The sequence below is a fragment of the Thunnus thynnus genome, chromosome 5 (assembly GCF_963924715.1).
Source record: "Thunnus thynnus chromosome 5, fThuThy2.1, whole genome shotgun sequence".
NCBI lineage: Eukaryota > Metazoa > Chordata > Actinopteri > Scombriformes > Scombridae > Thunnus > Thunnus thynnus.
This window is the reverse complement of record NC_089521.1, coordinates 15,354,320-15,373,278: the sequence shown is the minus strand read 5'-3', so window position 1 is coordinate 15,373,278 and position 18,959 is coordinate 15,354,320. Positions and strand designations below refer to the sequence as shown.

General features: G+C 39.3%; 1 protein-coding gene across 3 annotated transcripts in view; it reads right to left on the bottom strand.

The window, feature by feature from the left end:
* Positions 1 to 14,295, bottom strand: part of wwox (WW domain containing oxidoreductase) — a 138,884-nt gene extending 124,589 nt beyond the window's left edge. The window contains exons 1-5 of one of the 3 annotated variants that reach the window (XM_067589502.1): positions 14,042 to 14,295; positions 12,663 to 12,727; positions 12,164 to 12,221; positions 11,865 to 12,034; positions 3,343 to 3,449 (exon numbers count right to left, since the gene is read on the bottom strand). In XM_067589502.1, the coding sequence (XP_067445603.1) occupies positions 3,343 to 3,449; positions 11,865 to 12,034; positions 12,164 to 12,221; positions 12,663 to 12,727; positions 14,042 to 14,148 (507 nt within the window). In that variant the 5' untranslated portion in view covers positions 14,149 to 14,295. The remainder of the gene's footprint in view (positions 1 to 3,342; positions 3,450 to 11,864; positions 12,035 to 12,163; positions 12,222 to 12,662; positions 12,728 to 14,041) is intronic. The other 2 variants (XM_067589503.1, XM_067589501.1) reach the window with 2 other exon arrangements.
* Between the last annotated feature and the right edge of the window lie 4,664 nt (positions 14,296 to 18,959).

Below are 18,959 nucleotides of genomic sequence, written 5' to 3'. Positions count from 1 at the left end.
ACATTGGAGTCAAAGATAAGCAGAATTTTAAAGGCAATCAGGAAAAATAAATCTCTGGCATGAAAGCAACACTTTGGTTGTTAACCAGCAACTTAACCTGCCGGTACTGTGAGTGGAATAGGAGATGGATAGGTAAGGGGCTGTGGGAAAAAAGCATATAGTTAAAGTGTAGGGCAGAGGCCAAGAGCTACAGAAAGATGAAAGACTTACACACAGTAGAGCTACTTGAAGGATACGAGGGTGCAAAATTTATTAAAATCCACAAAATGAAAATTTGTCAGTGTAAGTCAGTAAAGCATTTGGCCCTCCAAATCTAACTAGCTTGTCTCTTTCTGCTGCATATCTTTGTTACAACGCTTCACTCTCCACATTTTCTCCCTCTCTGCTCCCTCCATCTTTCCCAGCACCCATCTGCTGCTTAATCCCCTTCCTGGTTTTACTGTGGCTTCATCAGAGCCTGTAAAAACAGCCCCCTTTGAACCCTATAAAGGCAACCAACATCAGGCTTATTGTAAAACACAATCATAAGGTAAATGTTTATCCCCTCTCCGCCACTCTAAACTCCCCTAATGAGCCTGCTGGAGGGGTTTCACCTCACAGCTCGAATAGAGGCAGAGAAAACAACACATTCTGCTCAGATTAGGCCTGCGGTGGAGGTGCAGCTAAAGTCCCATCATGCAAACTGTGTGTTGCATAAACGCAGCAAGAAACTAATTTAATGATGGAAAGTCAGCAAAACATAAACAGGTATTGCTTTAGTTCAAAGCTTCATAATGCCATGCCTTAATGTTCATATGTACACTATAAAACGTGCTAAATGTATTTTTCCTATTACGTAAAGATTGCGTATAAAATCAGGACAGGTTTTTCTCTTCTCGGAATCTTCTGTATTGTTCTGTTTATACCGAAGCGGTTCCTGGCAGAGCACAGCACGATTGGCTGGGAAGGATAAGCCCTCTGACCCTGTTCTTCCTAACAGTCAGTGGCTGTTCTAACCTGCCCATTATCCCACAGTGACCCCCCTATTATACCCACTGTCAGTACACGGCGCTACACTGGACCGCAGCGAGCCATCACTCTCATCTCTGAACAGCAACACCAGCCCGCACGGCAGAGAGAGAGAGAGAGAGAGTTGAGGAAAGAGAGAGTTCAGAGTAATAGTAAGCAGGTAGTTAGAGGTCAGAGGTCCTACGCAATCGGGACAGCAGTTCCACTCCTGGCAGCCAGAGCGGAACTCTGAGAGGGACCTGGAAGTAGATATGATGACCTTTTGTACAGAGGACCCCAAAATATACCCTCTTATCAAAATGACCTTAGCGTAGGAGCATGGGAAGGCGAGCAGAGTCCATCCATCATCTTAAAGATTAATCCTCCTCTCTATTCTTCTCCTGAATCTATTAATAATGTCGCCAGAGGGGAGAATTTGCCGCAAAGATTTATTCTGATATTGTGACTTTTATTCATTAGCCTATAACAGGGGGGGGGGATTCCTTGAGAAGGAAATACGGAGTGAGCCTCGGGAATTCTAATTCACTGTCCCTGCTCTATTTGGACTCTATAGACTTCTATTAACTCAATCGTTTCATTTGCTGACAATTTGCACGTGCCACAAATAGTGAAGATTATCATTTACACTGCAGAGGTCAACCAGTCGTTTCATCTTTGGAAGCGGCTCCAGTTAGCTTCCATTTGTTCATTCACAAATAATTAAAAACATTGATGGTAATTCTGTGGCAGGTGTGCAGCTTGAAAATCAATTTGACTAGAAAATCTGGTCCTTGGATCAGAGCTTTTCCCCAGTCATTTAGACAAAGCAGCTACATTAATAGATCTGTACACTGGATTTCACACTGTGGAGCAGCATTGACAGCCCCAGGGGCATACTTCAATTAGAGACTTGGGTGAGTTTAAACACTGCAGATCTACTCTCGCTCAAAGGCGTTTGTCTCCCTCTCTCTCTCTCTCTCTCTCCCTGTCTCTCTCTCTCTCTTTCTTTCCCTCTTTTCCTCCCTCTCACCCTCGCTCACCATATCTGCGCCGAGCACTCACTCTCCTTCTTCTTCAAGTCCTGCTCACTGTAATCAACCCAGTGCTAATGGCTTATTCTTTCTGCTCCAGCACCCACATTTCACTTGTTTATTTTCCCACACTCGTAAATCTGGGGACGCGTCACAAGCGCAGCGATATTAGAGCAATAATCTCAGGTAATTATCAGATGCCCTCTCTCACTTTCTCTCTTCCTCACTCCCTCCCTTTAATTCTCTCTCACTCTCTCTCTCTCTCTCTTGCTTGCTTAATGCGGAGACACCCGCACGAAGCTTTCTTTACCGTTCCTGTCAGCAGAGTTCATGTGACAATGTAAAGAGGAATACTTTAACCTTAATTATCATTTAGAAAACTGATCTCTTTGGCAAGAGAATATTGAATCATATAGAAATCTAAATTATCTAATGACATCACACATCCACTTTTCACATTGAAACAAGTCAAATATTTTTTTTATTTATAGAGCCCCAAATCACAAAATTTGCCTAAGAGAGCTTTAAAATTTGTAAAATATCGACATCCTCGACCCTTCGACCCTCCATTTGAATTACAGGACAAACACACAGATAAAACCATGAGATAGGTCTTGTATACACAGAGTAGCCTGAAGTACTCAAGAAGCAACAATCTTTAATACATAAATTACAGAACAGATAATATTAAGTGTAATGAGCTAATGAGATTCCATGTTTTTCTTATAACCAACAAATCCCATGAAGAGAAAACCAACAATGTGTTTGTCTGTCTCTCAGTACGGTGGCATTGAAATCTTTAAAAAAATAAAAATAAAAAAAAAAGGGTCACAAACATAATCTTTCATTTTCTAAAAAAACTGAACAATTTTGTAAAACAGCTGGTCACTGTAGTTTTTAGCAAACGTTACTCAAACAGGAGTAAATAATGCATTTCTTGACTATTTTCAGCCGCTGATTAATACACAGTTAGTGCTCAAGTTTGTATTTTCAGCAGCAGGATGCAACACAAAATAAACTACAGGGCTCATGTTCATCCTGATGGAGGAACATGTCAGCGAGTGCTCAGTGATGTGTTTTTAATCGTTTTTTTTAAACAATTGAAGGAAATGGAACAGATGAATGAGCTACTGTACATCACGCTTTGGCTACACAGGAAATACATTAGTAGCCAAAGTAGGGTTAATGGGATAAATTCTTTATTATTGGTTTTTTCCATTTGGCATTTGTTGAAAATAAGAAGAAATACATAATATCACCAGAAGTATCATTTCAGCTTTTCAAATTTGAGGCAAAACTCAAGGAAGGTCTGATTGCCACTTACCCACTCCTGCTGTATGAGACTAACTGCCTTGCTGGCCCGGGACAGGTTTCGACATGCCAGGATCACGTGGGCACCGTGAAGGGCAAAAGACCTGGCTGTCTCAAGGCCTGAGACATGAGTAGAGAGAAGGAAAGACAGAGAGACAGACAAAGACATGAAGAGAAGAAGAAAAAAAAAAAGAATGAAAGCGAGCAATGCTTCAAAGATGAGTTTTTTTCTGAAGATAATTTTGATTCTCAGGGGTTGAATCTAATGTGGTGGTGATGATGGTGGGGGTTGTGTGGGGTGATGTGCAAGTTAAATTCCCTATCAATTTTCCATATAATTTCTTTCATTGAGTAACCCAGTGGTCTAGTGCAGAGAGTTAATCATTTCTCTCTGAAGTGATGAAACTGATTGAATTATTGTGGTTCAAGACTTTTTCCTCTCTTCTGAGATAAAGTTTCGGATCTGACCGCCAGCTCTCAGAAAGGTATCACTGCTCATACTGTGGGCGAGTAAGAAGAAGGGAGGTCGGTTGTTAATTATGATGGTGATTGTACAGCAAGGGTAGTAATTATGAAAACATGTAGAGGGAGTCAAATGAACAATCAAACAGACATGACATTCAAACTGAACCTTGGTGTGATATTTCAGAGCATCAAAGCACCTCTGATAAGGACATTTCTCCTATGAAACGGGGTCCGCAGATACGCACAGAATTTATCAGTCCGAGACTACTTCATGGCTCCATCCAAATCATGTAGTCACGATAAAACTGACAAAAACTGAAGATAGAGGGAGGGAAGTTCATTTCTAAATTACAAGTCTAAATGGGTCATTTCAACCCGTAGGTTGAATTAATTTATGAGATTAACTTTTTTTTCCCTTCACCGTATTTTTATTTCCTTTGACATTTACTATCCTTCAGAGTCTCGTGGAAAAGTTCAGCTGAGCGCCATCGCATTTTTCGGTCCCACCTCTAAATAATACAGTAAAAATACACACAGTTATGTGTCTTGATTGACAAACTGACAGGCACAATAACTGATCATGGCAAAGAGGGTCTGAGAGGCAGAGCAGCAGGCAGAGTGTATGAGAGGGTGGATTAATATGAACTGTAATTAGATTATATGTCTTAATCTGATTTTCATTAAGAGAAAAACTGGGAGGCCTAATTGTGAGGAGAGTGTTAAGGACTAATATCTATTAAAACTCAAAATTGGAGTAGGATTGGAAGCCCTTTCTGACAAGTGAAGCATGGAATTAAATTATATGACACCTTATTAGGTGTAATGGAGGGGACTGCGGCTGTGAGCGGCGATCATTTCACTCACAGGAAATGGAAACGAAAATAAAAACAACATGACGGGAGAAAAAATGAGCAGTATGACTCCTGCAGTAAACACACATTTTGAATTTGCAGGTGGAGCAGCAGACTTTAGGAAACAAATATCTGAAAAAGATCTCTGTTTCAAACAAAATGTCCACATTTTCACCGTTATTTAATTTGAATATATTCAAAATTTGAATAAAAGCAGCAATAGGCCACCCTAAATTTGTAAATGATTAAAAAAAAAAAAGATTCCCAACATGCCATTAATATATAAAAGCATTTTTTTGCAGCCTTTATAAACGGGACAGAAGCACTAGCTGCTGGTAAACAACAACACCTCACACTCACTTGTTGTGTGTACAAACCATGAAAGTGAAATTAATCGGCGCCAGTGTTTTCCATAATAGAGAACAAATTAGAATATGGCAGCAACAACAGCAGCATCACTGAAGCCATGTATTTCCAATGACAAATAACAAGGGCATGACATTAATTGTGAAATAACGAGAGTGGCGTTGCTGTAACAGAGACTCCCCGCCCTCTCGCCCATGTTGCCGGTGGAGAGGGCCGCACTGAAATTAGTTCCTGGTCAGGTGAACAACAAAGAGAGACTGTTTCAGCGTCGTATGCTGATGGTGGAACATGACGAGAGGTCAGACAAGGGTTTCTTTTTTGCTCCGGTGGATCGACAAACGCCATAAGCCGTTTTACAACATGCAGGAGGCCTGACTATTATGCTGGGCTGTAATGATCTTCCAGGTTCTTTTGTCTAATCTGACAACAACATAAACACAGACGTATAAGTAGAAGAGTCTGATTATGATGAAACCATTTTTAAGAAGCTGGACGGGGGGCGGGATGAAAAGGTGAGTTCAGGCAGATCCTATGATTGTTTCACAACATTACAAAAATACAGTAACTGGCTCCACTATTGTTGAAAATTTGTTTTACTGTAATGTATAAAATGCATAAAAAAATGTGTAAAATGTCCATTAAGCAGTGAATGCTCTTCATGGTACATTAGGATCCTGGCCCTACTGATATCCCCCAATAATGAGTGTGATTTAGTGATTTCACGCTTTGTTTGTCCTCCCTGGCCCGCCGCCCCTCTCTGGATCCCCCTAGTACACAGGTGTATTGGCTCAATGTAATGAGATCATTACCAGCCTCGTCAGTAAACGTGTTTATTTGGCAAACGGAGCTGCCTGCTCCTTCTCTCTCTTGATCTGTATCCAAATAGGCATTTAACTAAAATAAGCTCCATAGTACAATTGGGCAAACAGAAGTCAATTCAGATCATTACAAGACCTGTGGGTAAACATGTCGAGTTTCCCACAATCCCCTTTCACCAGAGCTGAATTTGTGCTCGAAAAAAAAAAAACACACACACACATACACACAGATCATAGCAAGACTACACATCACCCCATCTCAATGTTCCAAAGCATAGTTTGTGACATGAATTATATGCCAATTTTTGACTGTGACACTCATCCTAAAAAATTGTTGTGTGTGATATTTCTGAAGCAAGGAATAAATATGATACATACAATAAATTTGTGACTGTTTATCACACTTTTTAATTCTCTATGTCAGGCTAATTTAATTTTCTGCAGTCGACTTGATTTATGCATGAAAATTCTTAGGCCTTTGAGTTAGTAAAGTGTTTATAAATTTGTAGATTTATCAAGAGTGATGCAGATCTCGCCCAAACTGCAGTACCCTTCCATCTAGTCCAAATGTGCCCCTGCACTGTCACCAATAAAATCCACCCATTTACCCAAAGATCCCATCTCACTCCATCCTAACTAAGGCCATATTCAAAAGTAGTGTCCAAGTAGTGAGTGTCCTGAAGTCTTCTGAGTCTATTTATGCAATATACAGTGCCCTGAAAAATTTGCACAATGGAACAGACAAAGTAAAGGCTAATCCCATTTCTTTATTTTCACCCCTACCCCTCTTTTTCGAGTGCCCCCTTCACCCCTTGGAACAGAGTTACCAGGGGTAGTGGTTGAAATATTCTCCTATGAAATGGGACAACCCTTAAGCGTCAACGGTATGTACACTACTTTTATAGATGCATTAAATTACCGTTGTGTGACCCTACAGCTGTCAGTGAGGCGTCCAAAATTTTAATTTACTGCCCAAGAGTAAACAACTGAGTGTCCATTATATAAGAAGAAGTGAATGAGGAGTTGCTTTTGGACATAGTCTGACTCCTAACTGTCTCAGTGATAAGTGCACCTGTTCCTGCTGCTGCTGCTGCGTATTTCTTGTCCCAAGAAGTGAGGAACGGCACAACCGCCCCACTCTTTCTGACTTTTAAGATCCCCTCTAATTCCCCTCCATTAGTCCATGAGGAGGGAGATGTCACCCCAAAAGTGGGATGTATGGTTAGTAATTACAGCCCAAGGTTGAGCTGTTCCAGGCGAGAGCACTGGAGTGGTTCTATTACCCCTCCCTGTCCCCTTCTGCCTCCTTCCTACCCCCCCACCCGCCCCCATTTCTGTCTCCGCCTTCTCTTCCTCTGACCCTCTGTGTCAACCTCCAACTCCCTACACAATCTCTCATCATGGCCTCACACCACACTGGTCTCCCCTGCTCCTCCTGTAGCACGCCTCACCCGGCTTCCTCACACACACACACACACACACACACACACACACACACACACACACACACACACACAAAGGCCAGTAAACCTGATAAACACGTACCACACCAAATCACTCACATGCAGAAGGATCAACACAGAACCCAGAAGCCATGCACACATATCTCTTGAGCATTGGGGCTATTTTCATCACTGTCATCAAAATCCCCCCCCCCCCCCCAACATGTAACTTTCATCCCCTCATCATCTGCAGACTGTAAACTCGATAGGTCTATAAACTACTTGACTACACACAATAACCCAGTACCCTTTCATTTTATTTTACCTACAGCCTTTAAGCACATATATGTATTCCATCCACTCTCTCTAACCACTTCACTTCTATTATATTAGAGCTGTAATCATTATTGAACCCTTCTGGCCTCCAGCATTACACTCTTTGCATGTTACACCAGTTTGGGTCTGCATAGCAAATTTCATCCAAGGTTAATAAAGTTGAATAATTTGACTAACCAACCATAACTGGTTCTCATTACGTAGCCAATAAACACATTCATCAGAGAGGACATGAAATGCCCGTTGAAAAAAAAAAAAAATAAAACTCTCCTTCGATTTCCTCAGTGGCTCAGTTCACACACTGACACAGAAGAGACAGAGCAGGACACAGGCTGGCCGCTCCCCCAGTGGACACACACATACACACACACACACACACACACAAAATACTATCAGACTTCTGAATATAAACACAGACACACTCTGGATGTCATCTAAACCACACGCAGCCACTCAGAGACACACACACTGAGACACAGGCACCGCATGCCACCCTCACCAGGAACATCTTTTTATCCATCTAATTCCTCCCACTATGAATAATGCATTTCCCTCCTTACCGAGGCTCGGGTTTAACGCATCGCTGCGCGGGTCTTTAAGGGGGTCCTTATTCATAAACAGCAGTGCAGTAAATACCAGAGCTTTGCAGCCAATTTAATGGCAGTTATGCTTAACAAATCTGCCTCAATCTAATGATCAGCCACAAAGCTAGGCTATGGGTTTAATCTGCACGCAGAGGCTCCCCCAGCTCCACGACTCACTGAATATGCTTAGGGATCTCTCCATCCAGAGAGAGGAGAGCACCGGCCTGACACATAATCCCCCCAACACAACACTGGGATCAACACAAACATAGAACAATGTTAGTCTTTCATGAATAAGAATAACATTCAAAGTCCTAAAACACTGCAGACACGGATGCATAGAGAAACTAAAACATTATGAAGCGCTCCTTTCTAAATCCTTGCTATTCCCTGCCAGGACCGCCCGAGTCTTTTCTGCTTCTTATTCCAGCATTGACCCCGCACCTAAAAAACAATAGCATGTGGAATTTAGTGCATGCATTTAGATTGAGTAGAGCTTTGCAGCTGAAGGTATTGCTCTACAACAAGCCAGAGTGTGCAAAAGGGCCAGAGACGTGTGAATAAAGTTTTAAACACATGAACATAAAAAGAATAAACACTGTATATGAAGAATAATTTAAGTTGCAAGAACTAAAAACTTGGACGGGACAATTCAGTAGCTACGAATCAATATTCTTGTAAAAGTGTTTCAGTCTGTCATATGTCAAAAATACTGCACTGGGATTAAAATAGCATATGGAAGATACAGTAGCTGTTTGTGCCTACCTGAATGTTTCACTCCAGTGAGACAGAGGGTCAATATGTTATTTCTGACCGCTACGCAACATACGTTATGCTGACAACATGGCACCTGCTGTATAAGCGTGGGTGACTGACGCCGCTCCCCTGGTGGGAGGACACATATATGTAGTTACGCACAGTTCCCAAAAGAGCTGTTACAGGGCAAAGATGACCTCATGTGCTAAGAGAGCACTGCAAATATAGTTTTGCCTCGACAGAAAAAATATTTTAGGAAAGGACTTATGCTAATCCCGGTTTTTCAGATTCAGAGATGGGTGTGGAAAAAATAAGTTTTTAAAATGATGTTGCATATTAAGAAAGAAAGCTTTTTACAACCCAGTGGGATCCAGAGGTATCGTGACAATGGCCCTTTAAGGACAACTGTTCCATGGACCCCTGGCCAGTAAATAACCTGAGAGTTAGTTGATAGGAGGGGAATTAGAGTTAGAGCAGGAGTGTGTAATGGGGATGGATAGGAGGCTCAGGCCTGGGTCATAGCCACTTAGGAATCAATGCGGAGGTACAGGTGTACAACCACAGGTCTATAAGAGTAAGAAAACCTTTAAGGAGAGGAGAAAGAGGGTGAGAGAAGGAGAAACTGGGCAGAAAACAAACTGCGATCATTCATTTCCATTATCACAATTAAAAACACCATTCAGGTTGGTACTGGTTTTTAATTTACAAAAGAAAGCAGAGAGAGGAAGACTAATGTTGTGAACTGAGTGCAGTGATCACATCGGCAAGACAAACCGCATTGCTGTCTCTCCTCCCAGCACTATTGCAATGAAGCTTCAGGGCTGGTCACAAAACCACAGACTATGACATTTCATGCATAAATAAACTCATATATGTGCTTTTCATGTGCATGTGCATTAGAACTAAATTAAAGAGCTGAAATGTAAATTTCCTAATTAAATAATATCCCACCATTACTAATAAAAATGTCACATTTCCTGTGGAGGAAATAAGCACTGAAGAAAATGGAAATAGCCTTGACACTTGGATTAAAACACTATTGATGCCATTAAAATGCTAAGTGGGTCCAACCAATTGGCATAACCACATTTCACTGGTGGAATGTCAAAGGAGCACACGAGTAGTAGCAATTACTATTGGAATACTGTTAATTATGGATGCTGCATATTAAATACATGGTAGAGTAAAACAAAGGTTATGTTAATATGGGTATATTAAGCAGTCACACATATTAAAAATGTCTGTGTTGTAACTACATTATTTGATACATTGTTTTGAGAAAAGCTGTTTTTTTCTTTCTTTTCAGAACAAATTTGTTTTTACTAAATACATCACAAAAAAATGTTAAATATGGATTATGTTTTTCATTATGTAGTTCTGTAACTAAGGCAAAAATAAGCACATGTGAAGCAGTTTATAGTAACGTTTTAAAACCTCAACAGCAACAACATCATGGACCTCCTGTGCCCTCTTGTGGTGAAAAGTATTTGCAATTTTCTCCACTCTCTTCTTGTTTAAGTATTGCTCCATCTCTAAATCAAAGGCCAAACCATTGTGATTTAAGAATAATATAAATCTTTTAGGAGATCTGAGAGAGTGTCCAGTGAGGTTTCAGTGTGTTTTTACATTTTCCCTCCTCACGTGTTTGTCAAGATGGCGATGGAGTTCTGGTGACTTGACGAAGCCATGCGAGTCTTTGTCAGTTTTTTGGAATTTAAAAAAGGCCTCGCACTGATTTGATGCTTGTTTCAGGTCATTATGCTGCTGAAAAAATGCATCCTGGGATGGTTGTAGTTGACCTATCTTGTCTGTGCAAGGACAGGTCAACAATCTCTGCACAAGCTCTTTACCTGCAACCACAAAGTTCAAGTTTGATTTTGATCTCTAAGATTAATCTTCTGGTATTTTCATTGCCTCCTTGGTGAAAACAATTGAATGAATGAGTCTTTGTGAATGCTGTTATCTTGTGATCGTGCTGTCATTGTTAGACTTATTTGTCTAATTTCTACACTGTATAAAGTATCTTCCTCAAACAAAATGCAGTCATCTGACGTGTTTAGTATAGACATGAATTGAAAAACTGCAGCTTGCTAATCAGAGATGACTCCATTCATTTAGTCGATATCTAGTGTTTGTTGTTGAACCATCAAAACAATTCACACTGTGTACAAGGACATATAAATATGAGAGACATATTTAAATTACATAAAAGCATTTCTTGAGGAATTCAACATTCCAATGTATATTATTTCTAAAGAATGTATTTTGTGTCTAGACAGATAGAAGGAGAAACATCAAGGTCAGGAAGGCGATTAAGTTCACAATCTTCTTTGTTCAGTGAAGGTCCCCAGGCTGCTGTAAATCTATGGACTACAGTGCTGCTTTGCATCATCTCATAATATACACACAGCAATTACACTGCTGTGACTTTCCTCAGTACAAAGGATTTGAATATAAAGACAATTAACGATTTTATGTTTATTTGATTTCCCTCATGCTGTCATTATCTATGCCGAACAAAGCAGCAAGTCTGAACAAATGGCCGCCACTTGTGCTAATTTAAACTAAAGGAAAAGGGAAATACATTTGTTTCCAGACCATTATATAGTGAGCCATGCATTTGCTGGGTACAAATGGACACCATTCATTACAGTTAACAATGACATCCAATTCAGCCCAGCTAATGAACTTCAATACAATCATGTTCGGTATTAAGGAGTGATTTGTTGGTGTAACATTTTGGAGGCTAATGTTGATGAATGCTCAGCTGTGGAAGGCAAGCTTCTACTGCAGTGTAATACCACATCACCACCTAGTGGCATCATCATGGAAACACACAATGTTAGATGGTTTCTAACATTGCTATTAAAGAACATTATTGAATTATAAAAACATATTATAATTTCATTGAACTCACCAATGCCGGAGTTGCCCCCGGTAACGAGGACAACCTTGTCAGAGAAGTCACGACCTTGCAGGATCTCTAGAGCAGCAGTATTTCCATCGTACCGTTTTGGCTTCACCACCACGTCCTCTACTGTAAATGCCTGACGTGGGTCAAAATATGTGGTCCGCTTATTGATGTGACTGGGAATGACAGAAAAAATGGGATACTGTAAGGGAAAAAATATTCCAAAATTGCGCCCTATATGGCCAAAATAAATGCATTTGTTTCCTCTGTCAGCCATACAAAGGTTCAATCATTAATCGACTTACTCAACATAAATGATCTGTCCTTTTTCATCAGTTTCTTGCTCCCAACCATATGGCAAATCTGTGTGAAAAGACAGACATTATTTTTCTTTCACTGGTAGAATGTATAAGAACAAATTGATATATTTTCTGCAGGTGATAGTTGTATAATAAACTTTATTTATACAGCACTTTTTCAATTATAAAAGTAGAGTTATAACATTTTTAGGGACCATACAGAGCCATTTAAAAATGTATCCATATACTCAGAAGACAGAAAATAGTGTATAATTCAAGCTGACACCAAATCCTAATCCTGTTTTAAGAATCTAAACTGAGAGACCTGCAAGTGATTTGTCATCAAATAATGACAAAATTGATAACAGTTTAGTATAAAAATTAAATATTCCACATGGAAACCCCGTTAGAAAGAATAAATCAACCTCTGACTTGCCTACACAAGTAACCCTAGAGAAAACAGAAGTATATGTAGGACAGTGAAGAGCAAGTGAATAAAACAAACCTCCAGCACAACGTTTTTTCTTTCCTGTCTTGGGGTGCTCCCACTGTGTCTTCATCTCATCATGGCTGTTGGGACACAGAGACAAACAAGAAAGAAAAAACAGTAATGAACATGACATCCTCTGTTTTACTTTATCCATCTATCTATCTATCTATCATGGAAAGTATACATTGAGGAACATCAATATGATGTAAATGTACCAGACTTAGTTAAAAGACCAATTTTCATCTGACATCTCAGGACAGATTATTGTTAAGTATTAAAAAACACAAAAGAGCAAGACAAAAACCACGTAAAAGCACAAATTGTAGGATGAAGCATAAATGAAAACAAGCTTAATAAAAACTGATATACAACAGACACACTGACACACATATCAATCAATAATAACTGTCATAACAGAAGGGACATAACATCACAAAAGACTAATGTAGTAGTACTACACATACAAGTGATGCAAGACACCTACACACCCATATTTCACGTATATTCATAACAGAAAACAAACCAAGAGATTGACAAATATATAAGTTTTAGGGTTGTATGTTATAATTCCCATTAGTAAGTGAGAGGTACGAGTAACAGCAGCTTATGCCAATGAACATATCTTCTGTGTTACACTAAGAGACTAAGAATAATATCCACAAACAATAAACAGTGGCCTGCATCATTCATGGTTGAAGCAAAGTACTGTTATTGACACAAATCTGTTCTGGTCAGATGGGCCAAATTATGTTATTTGTCTCATAGGTTTATTAGATGTTATTAGGTGACATGTATTGGAATTTACATGAGCCTTGTGTTTACACTGTAATCTACTGTAGATTTATTAAGAGTCATGTGAAAGTCTTTATGTAAACTATAAAAGGGAAAACTTCAGCTTTCATTGAGGGGCAAAATATTTTTGTGGTAGGGCCAGATTTTGTAACATAGGCCCCCATATGACATATGAAATGCAGACTTCAATTATATTAGAGTACATAGGTGTTCTTTCTGTGTGACCACAAGCAACCAAGAGCACTGTCCCATCACTGATGAAGATTATACAGCTCTGTCATGAAGTTATGCCTCTCATCACAGACCCTGCTGCAGCTACTGCATAATACTATAACTACAATATGACTCACAATATATACTATCAAGACATATTAGACTAAATATCTTTCTGGCACCAACTGCACAAATCCAAACATAACGTAAGATTTGTAGACTTTATGATTCATGTTGAAATCAGAGCTTACTTAAACTAGTGTAGCTCGCAACCAGTGTAAGCTACAGGCTGACAGAACCAGTATGAACCTTTAGTTGAAAACAGAGCTAAAGCTAAACTCTCAAAGACATGTTGGCGATGGCAGTTAACGTTTGATGGACTCACTTACTTTGCATAGTAGACCCATCCATCTTTCGTAGATCTCTCCTCCCATCCAGGAGGTAACTCATCGTCACTGTCTGTATCGTCCATACCTGCGTATTTCAGAGCTGCCATAAGTCGAGTTTTTCACCTGTGCGATGGCGCAACAAACGCAGAACCAGCCCTGTATGTGTGCTCTGAACAATGAATGCAACTGTCAAGAGTAGAGAATTAACAACACAGCGTTTCCCGGCACTTCCGCAACAACACGGTGACGTAGGCCAAATTGCTTTATGGGAAACTGAGGCTGAAGACAAGCGCGCCGTTTCCTTTTCAGCAAGGTGGATAGGTAGGTATGTCCTGTTTTGAATATTGAAACATTCATTGTTCTTGTATTCTTTACGCGTTGTCCTTCTCACTATTATTGTCTCACTCTTTATTATTGTCTTTATCAAAATTTATTCTGGCAGTCAATGGGTGGCATGATCCAACTTTGTAATTTTGAAACTCAACTGCTCAGACATACTTTCCTCTACAGACTCCATTCAAGCTTTAAAACGTTCAACAAACTTTCAATATTCAAATATATGTTGTGTTGTCATACTTTTTGTACTTTTTGAGCAATTGAAGTCTAAAGTGAGGGCTTTTACATCAGTTTTCAGATCTTATCAATGTGATCAGGCACAGTGCAGCGCAGCATTTTTTTTAGATCAGAAAAAATATCCTAAACACGTCTCACTCTCACAGTTTTAACTCTTTAAGCGCATATTATACCTCAAGATGTTACCACAAACCTCCTCTCTCTCAAAATGTAAATACAGACGTATGACCAATTAAAGGAAAAACCTGAATAAATGAGTGGAGAAACGTAACGAATGCAGACGCTTCCACACGGGTGAACTGAATGGTACAATAAAGCAATTAACATCCAATCATGCTCTATGGCAACTATAAAAATGTTGAGTAAGACCAGTTGATTCTGTTTCTGGGAACCATTTCAGATGTGGGGACTGAGGGATGGAGTCAGAAAATGGAGCAGGAACAAGGGAAATGGAAGTTGAGAATTTTTAAAAAATTCCCTGAGGGGAGCCTCAAGAAAGAGAAAGAAAAAGAAAGTTGATTCATTAAGTCATAGTTAGAGTAAACATGAAAATGAATCCTACATGGTTGGAATGAAGATTTGGGGTTTGAAAGAAAATGCTGGATTTGGAGCTTTGTCAGAAAAGCACTATGTGACAAGGTGGATTAAGGATGGAGGTGGAAGTGGGCGAAGTTAAACTGATTGACATAAAACGATCCGGCTTGATAGTCATTGAGTTTATGTCAAAGACACAGATGGAAAAAGCCTTGAAAATCTCAATGGTGGGTGCTGAGATGGATATGTACCCAATGGTATGTTTTCTGCTTAGCAAGAAAGCCCCAATAAAAGGTGTTGATGATAGAGTCTCACACAGAGTGGATGCAAGGAGATGTAAAGAGTGTAAAGGGGTGACAGACATCTATAGAATGAAGAGATTTGACAATGAATAGTTAATGAAAAGTATGAAACTAAATCTGTTATGCTTTACTTTGATTTGGAGTACTTGCCTAATCATGTTCTTGGATCACATGTCGTACCCAGTAAGGCAGTATGTTCCCAAACCTTTGCAGTGTAAGAATTGCTGGATGTTTGGTCATAGTTTGTTTGTATATAGGAGTGATTTTACCACATGTGGTAAATGTGGGGAGAATGATTGTGAAGGAGACCGTGAGAAAGATCCAGAGTGTCTTCTTTGCAAAGGGAATCATGCAGTTTGGGAAGCTGTCTGTCCAGAGACAGAGAGTAAGGGAGGCAGAAATAATCAGGGTTAGGTCTAAGAAGAGACTTAAGCATGACGAAGAAGGAAAGAAATGTTATGATGTGAGACACACTAAGGAGGACGAATCAGTCGGGAAGCATGCTGAAGTTTGCTTTTGTTAGGGTCGGGTGACATTTTTGGCCTGTTTGGAAATGGTAATTAACTGCACTGCTGGAGTAAAAAGAAAATCTTCGAAAATTGACATAATTGTAGATGCAGCAATGAGATTTCCGGGTGATGTGGGAGTTTCTGGAGAAGGTGGGCAGCAGCGATTGAGAGAATTTTTTAGGCTTTCTCAAACACCTGAAAAATAGAGAATTTATAGTAGAGTGGGTAATGGTGGGAAGGGTTATTAATATTTTATTTAGTCAGTTTAAATCCTACAGAAGCAGAATGCAATCACTTGAGAAAAAAAAATTGCCCTGTTTTTCTGAATTAACGAGATACCTCAAAATCCCAAGAGAAGCTCTCATTCCTATTTGAGAGCTCAATTTCATGGAAGCAAACATGTCCCGCCTGTTTAGTTTAATCCAGTTTTATTTTGGTTTTGGTTTGAAACATTAAGAGATACTCATGTCTTAACGTAATATGGATGCGACTGTTATTAGTTTGTCGACTTTGCGCAGGCACTTCAGGACGGGCAAAAATGTTTAATCAAAGCTCAAAATAGATGAAACAAATACACCAGACTGCCTACAGAGCTAAGAGGTTATTTTAGTTTGCATTTTCCACAAACAGGTACAGTGGGATGACTCAACTTTAATACTGTTAGAGAGGACATCAGGAACAGCAATCTTTGGGATTTATCTGATAACCTATTGGCAAAATAAAACCTAAAAGAGGTCAAACATGAGAAAAAAGTACAACGCATGTATGTATCTTTCAGGACCTTTGCCTTGCTCAGAGGCTGAGGCAGAGGCTTTACTGTAATTACACTACTTTAGGCGCAACAAAATTCCAAAGGCGGCATTACCACAGTCACAATTTTGACGTATCTCGGTAATTCAGAAAAACAGAGCAGAATTATTTTTTTCCATGAAAACTTTTCTCAGAATTCCAAGATAATTATCTTGTTAAATCAGAAAAAACCAATTAGGTCAGTATCTACACGACACACACACTTTACTACATGACACGCCCACTTGGTTAGGTTTAGGCATGGGAAGGTTAGGGTTAGGGGTCGGGGGTGTGTCATGTAGTAAAGTGGGTGTGTCATGTAAGTCTACAAGACTGCAAAAAGACCCTTCTCGTAAAAACAGGGCAAATTTATTTTTCTCAAGTGAATGCATTACGCTTCTGTAAAATCCAGTAGATGGCGGTAATGTGACATTTTGGATGCCAACCACCACTAAAAAAACAATAATTAGAAGAAGCTGATTCTGATTTTTGTATCAAGATGGTAAAAGGAAAGGATCTAATTGACTTTGAAACAGGGTTCATTGTTGGGTCACGAATGGCAGGAGCTTCAGTCACAAAGACTGCTCAACTTGCTGGTGTTTCAACAGGAACTGTGACTAAAGTGACATCTGCATTTATATCTATGGGAAAGACATCAGTAAATAAGGTCGGAAATGGTGGTTGACTGAACACATTTGATGACCGTGATGCTTGTGCATTAGTGCAAAAGGCAGTTTAGACCAATGATTTATAATGAAACCTTAAAAACTGTTTCAGAACATTGCAGGGAAATGTTGCAGCAGTGTAAACTGGCCCGTCTCAGGTCAACTCAAGATTGCAGTAACGTTAGCCGCCGAGTGTGAAACCGTGGTAAAGCCAGCAGCCGTCTGAATTTCATTGCAGCTAAAGTAGTATAATTACAGTAAGGACAGCCTCTGAGCGAAATAAAGGTCCTGTAAGCTACATACATACATTTTCTTTCATGTTTATTTATGTTTTCTTTTATGAACATAATGCATTGTACTTTTTTCCTCATGTTTGACCTGTTGTGAGTTTTACTTTGCCAATTGATTATTAGATTAATCCTAAAGAATGTTGTTCCCACAATGTCATCCCAGTCATCGCAATGTACCTGTCTGTGGAAATTGCAAAATAAAATAACCTCTTAGCTCTGTAGGCAGTCTGGTGTGTTTGTTTCATCTATTTTGGGCTTTGATGAAATATTTTTGCATTATTTCGCAGACACTTCCAATGCGCTACACTTTATGTTGTCTTATTAAACTGTCAAATCAAATCTTAGAGAAAACAAAGCCAATCCATTAACAGGATTGGCTTAGCATCATCTTTGTCAATCATTTGATTGGATAAGAGCACATTAATATATTATGGTTGGATGATGGTGTTCAAGCTGTGGAAACTACTTGTATAGTACAGTTTTATAAATGGTATGATTTCACAATGCTATGACAATTAATATATCTGTAAATGATAAAATTTATAAGTAATGTGACACGAAAAAGTATGCTTTACTTGGTTATCTTTCCTCTGTCAACTCAGTTTCATGTGTGACATCCTCACATTTTTTAGTAGTTTACTTAATAATTGTTGTGGTTGCTAACTCCTAATCTCCTCTTCTATCATTGCATGAAATTTTAAAATATTTTACTTAAAATCTTTGAGGAATCTCAGTTGAAATTAATTACATACATACATTTATCTGAACTTTGACCTTTCACCAAATTCCTCAGTAGGTTAGTTCACCATTGTCACGAAATCCCTTTCCTAATGTCATATTCTATCACTGGTACAACTTTTGTTACATTTCACTGCAGCAGCTCAGAGAAATCCCACGTCAAAATCCCCTCCAAAACCAAAAAATACACAAACACAGATACATTTATATGAAATTTGATCTTTCACCAAACAAATTCCTCAGTAGGTTAGTTCACCGTTACCATGGCACTCATTTCCTAATGTCATATTCTATCACTGGTACAAATTTTGTTACATTTCACTGCAGCAGCTCGGAGAAATCCCACTTAAAAATCCCCTCCAAGGCCAAAAAATACACAAACATACATTTATATGAATTTGGCCTTTCACCAAACAATTTCCTCAATAGGTTAGCTCACCAATGCCATGGCATCCGATTCATAATGTCTTTTTCTATCACTGGTACAAATTTGGTTCCATTTCACTGCATCAACTTGG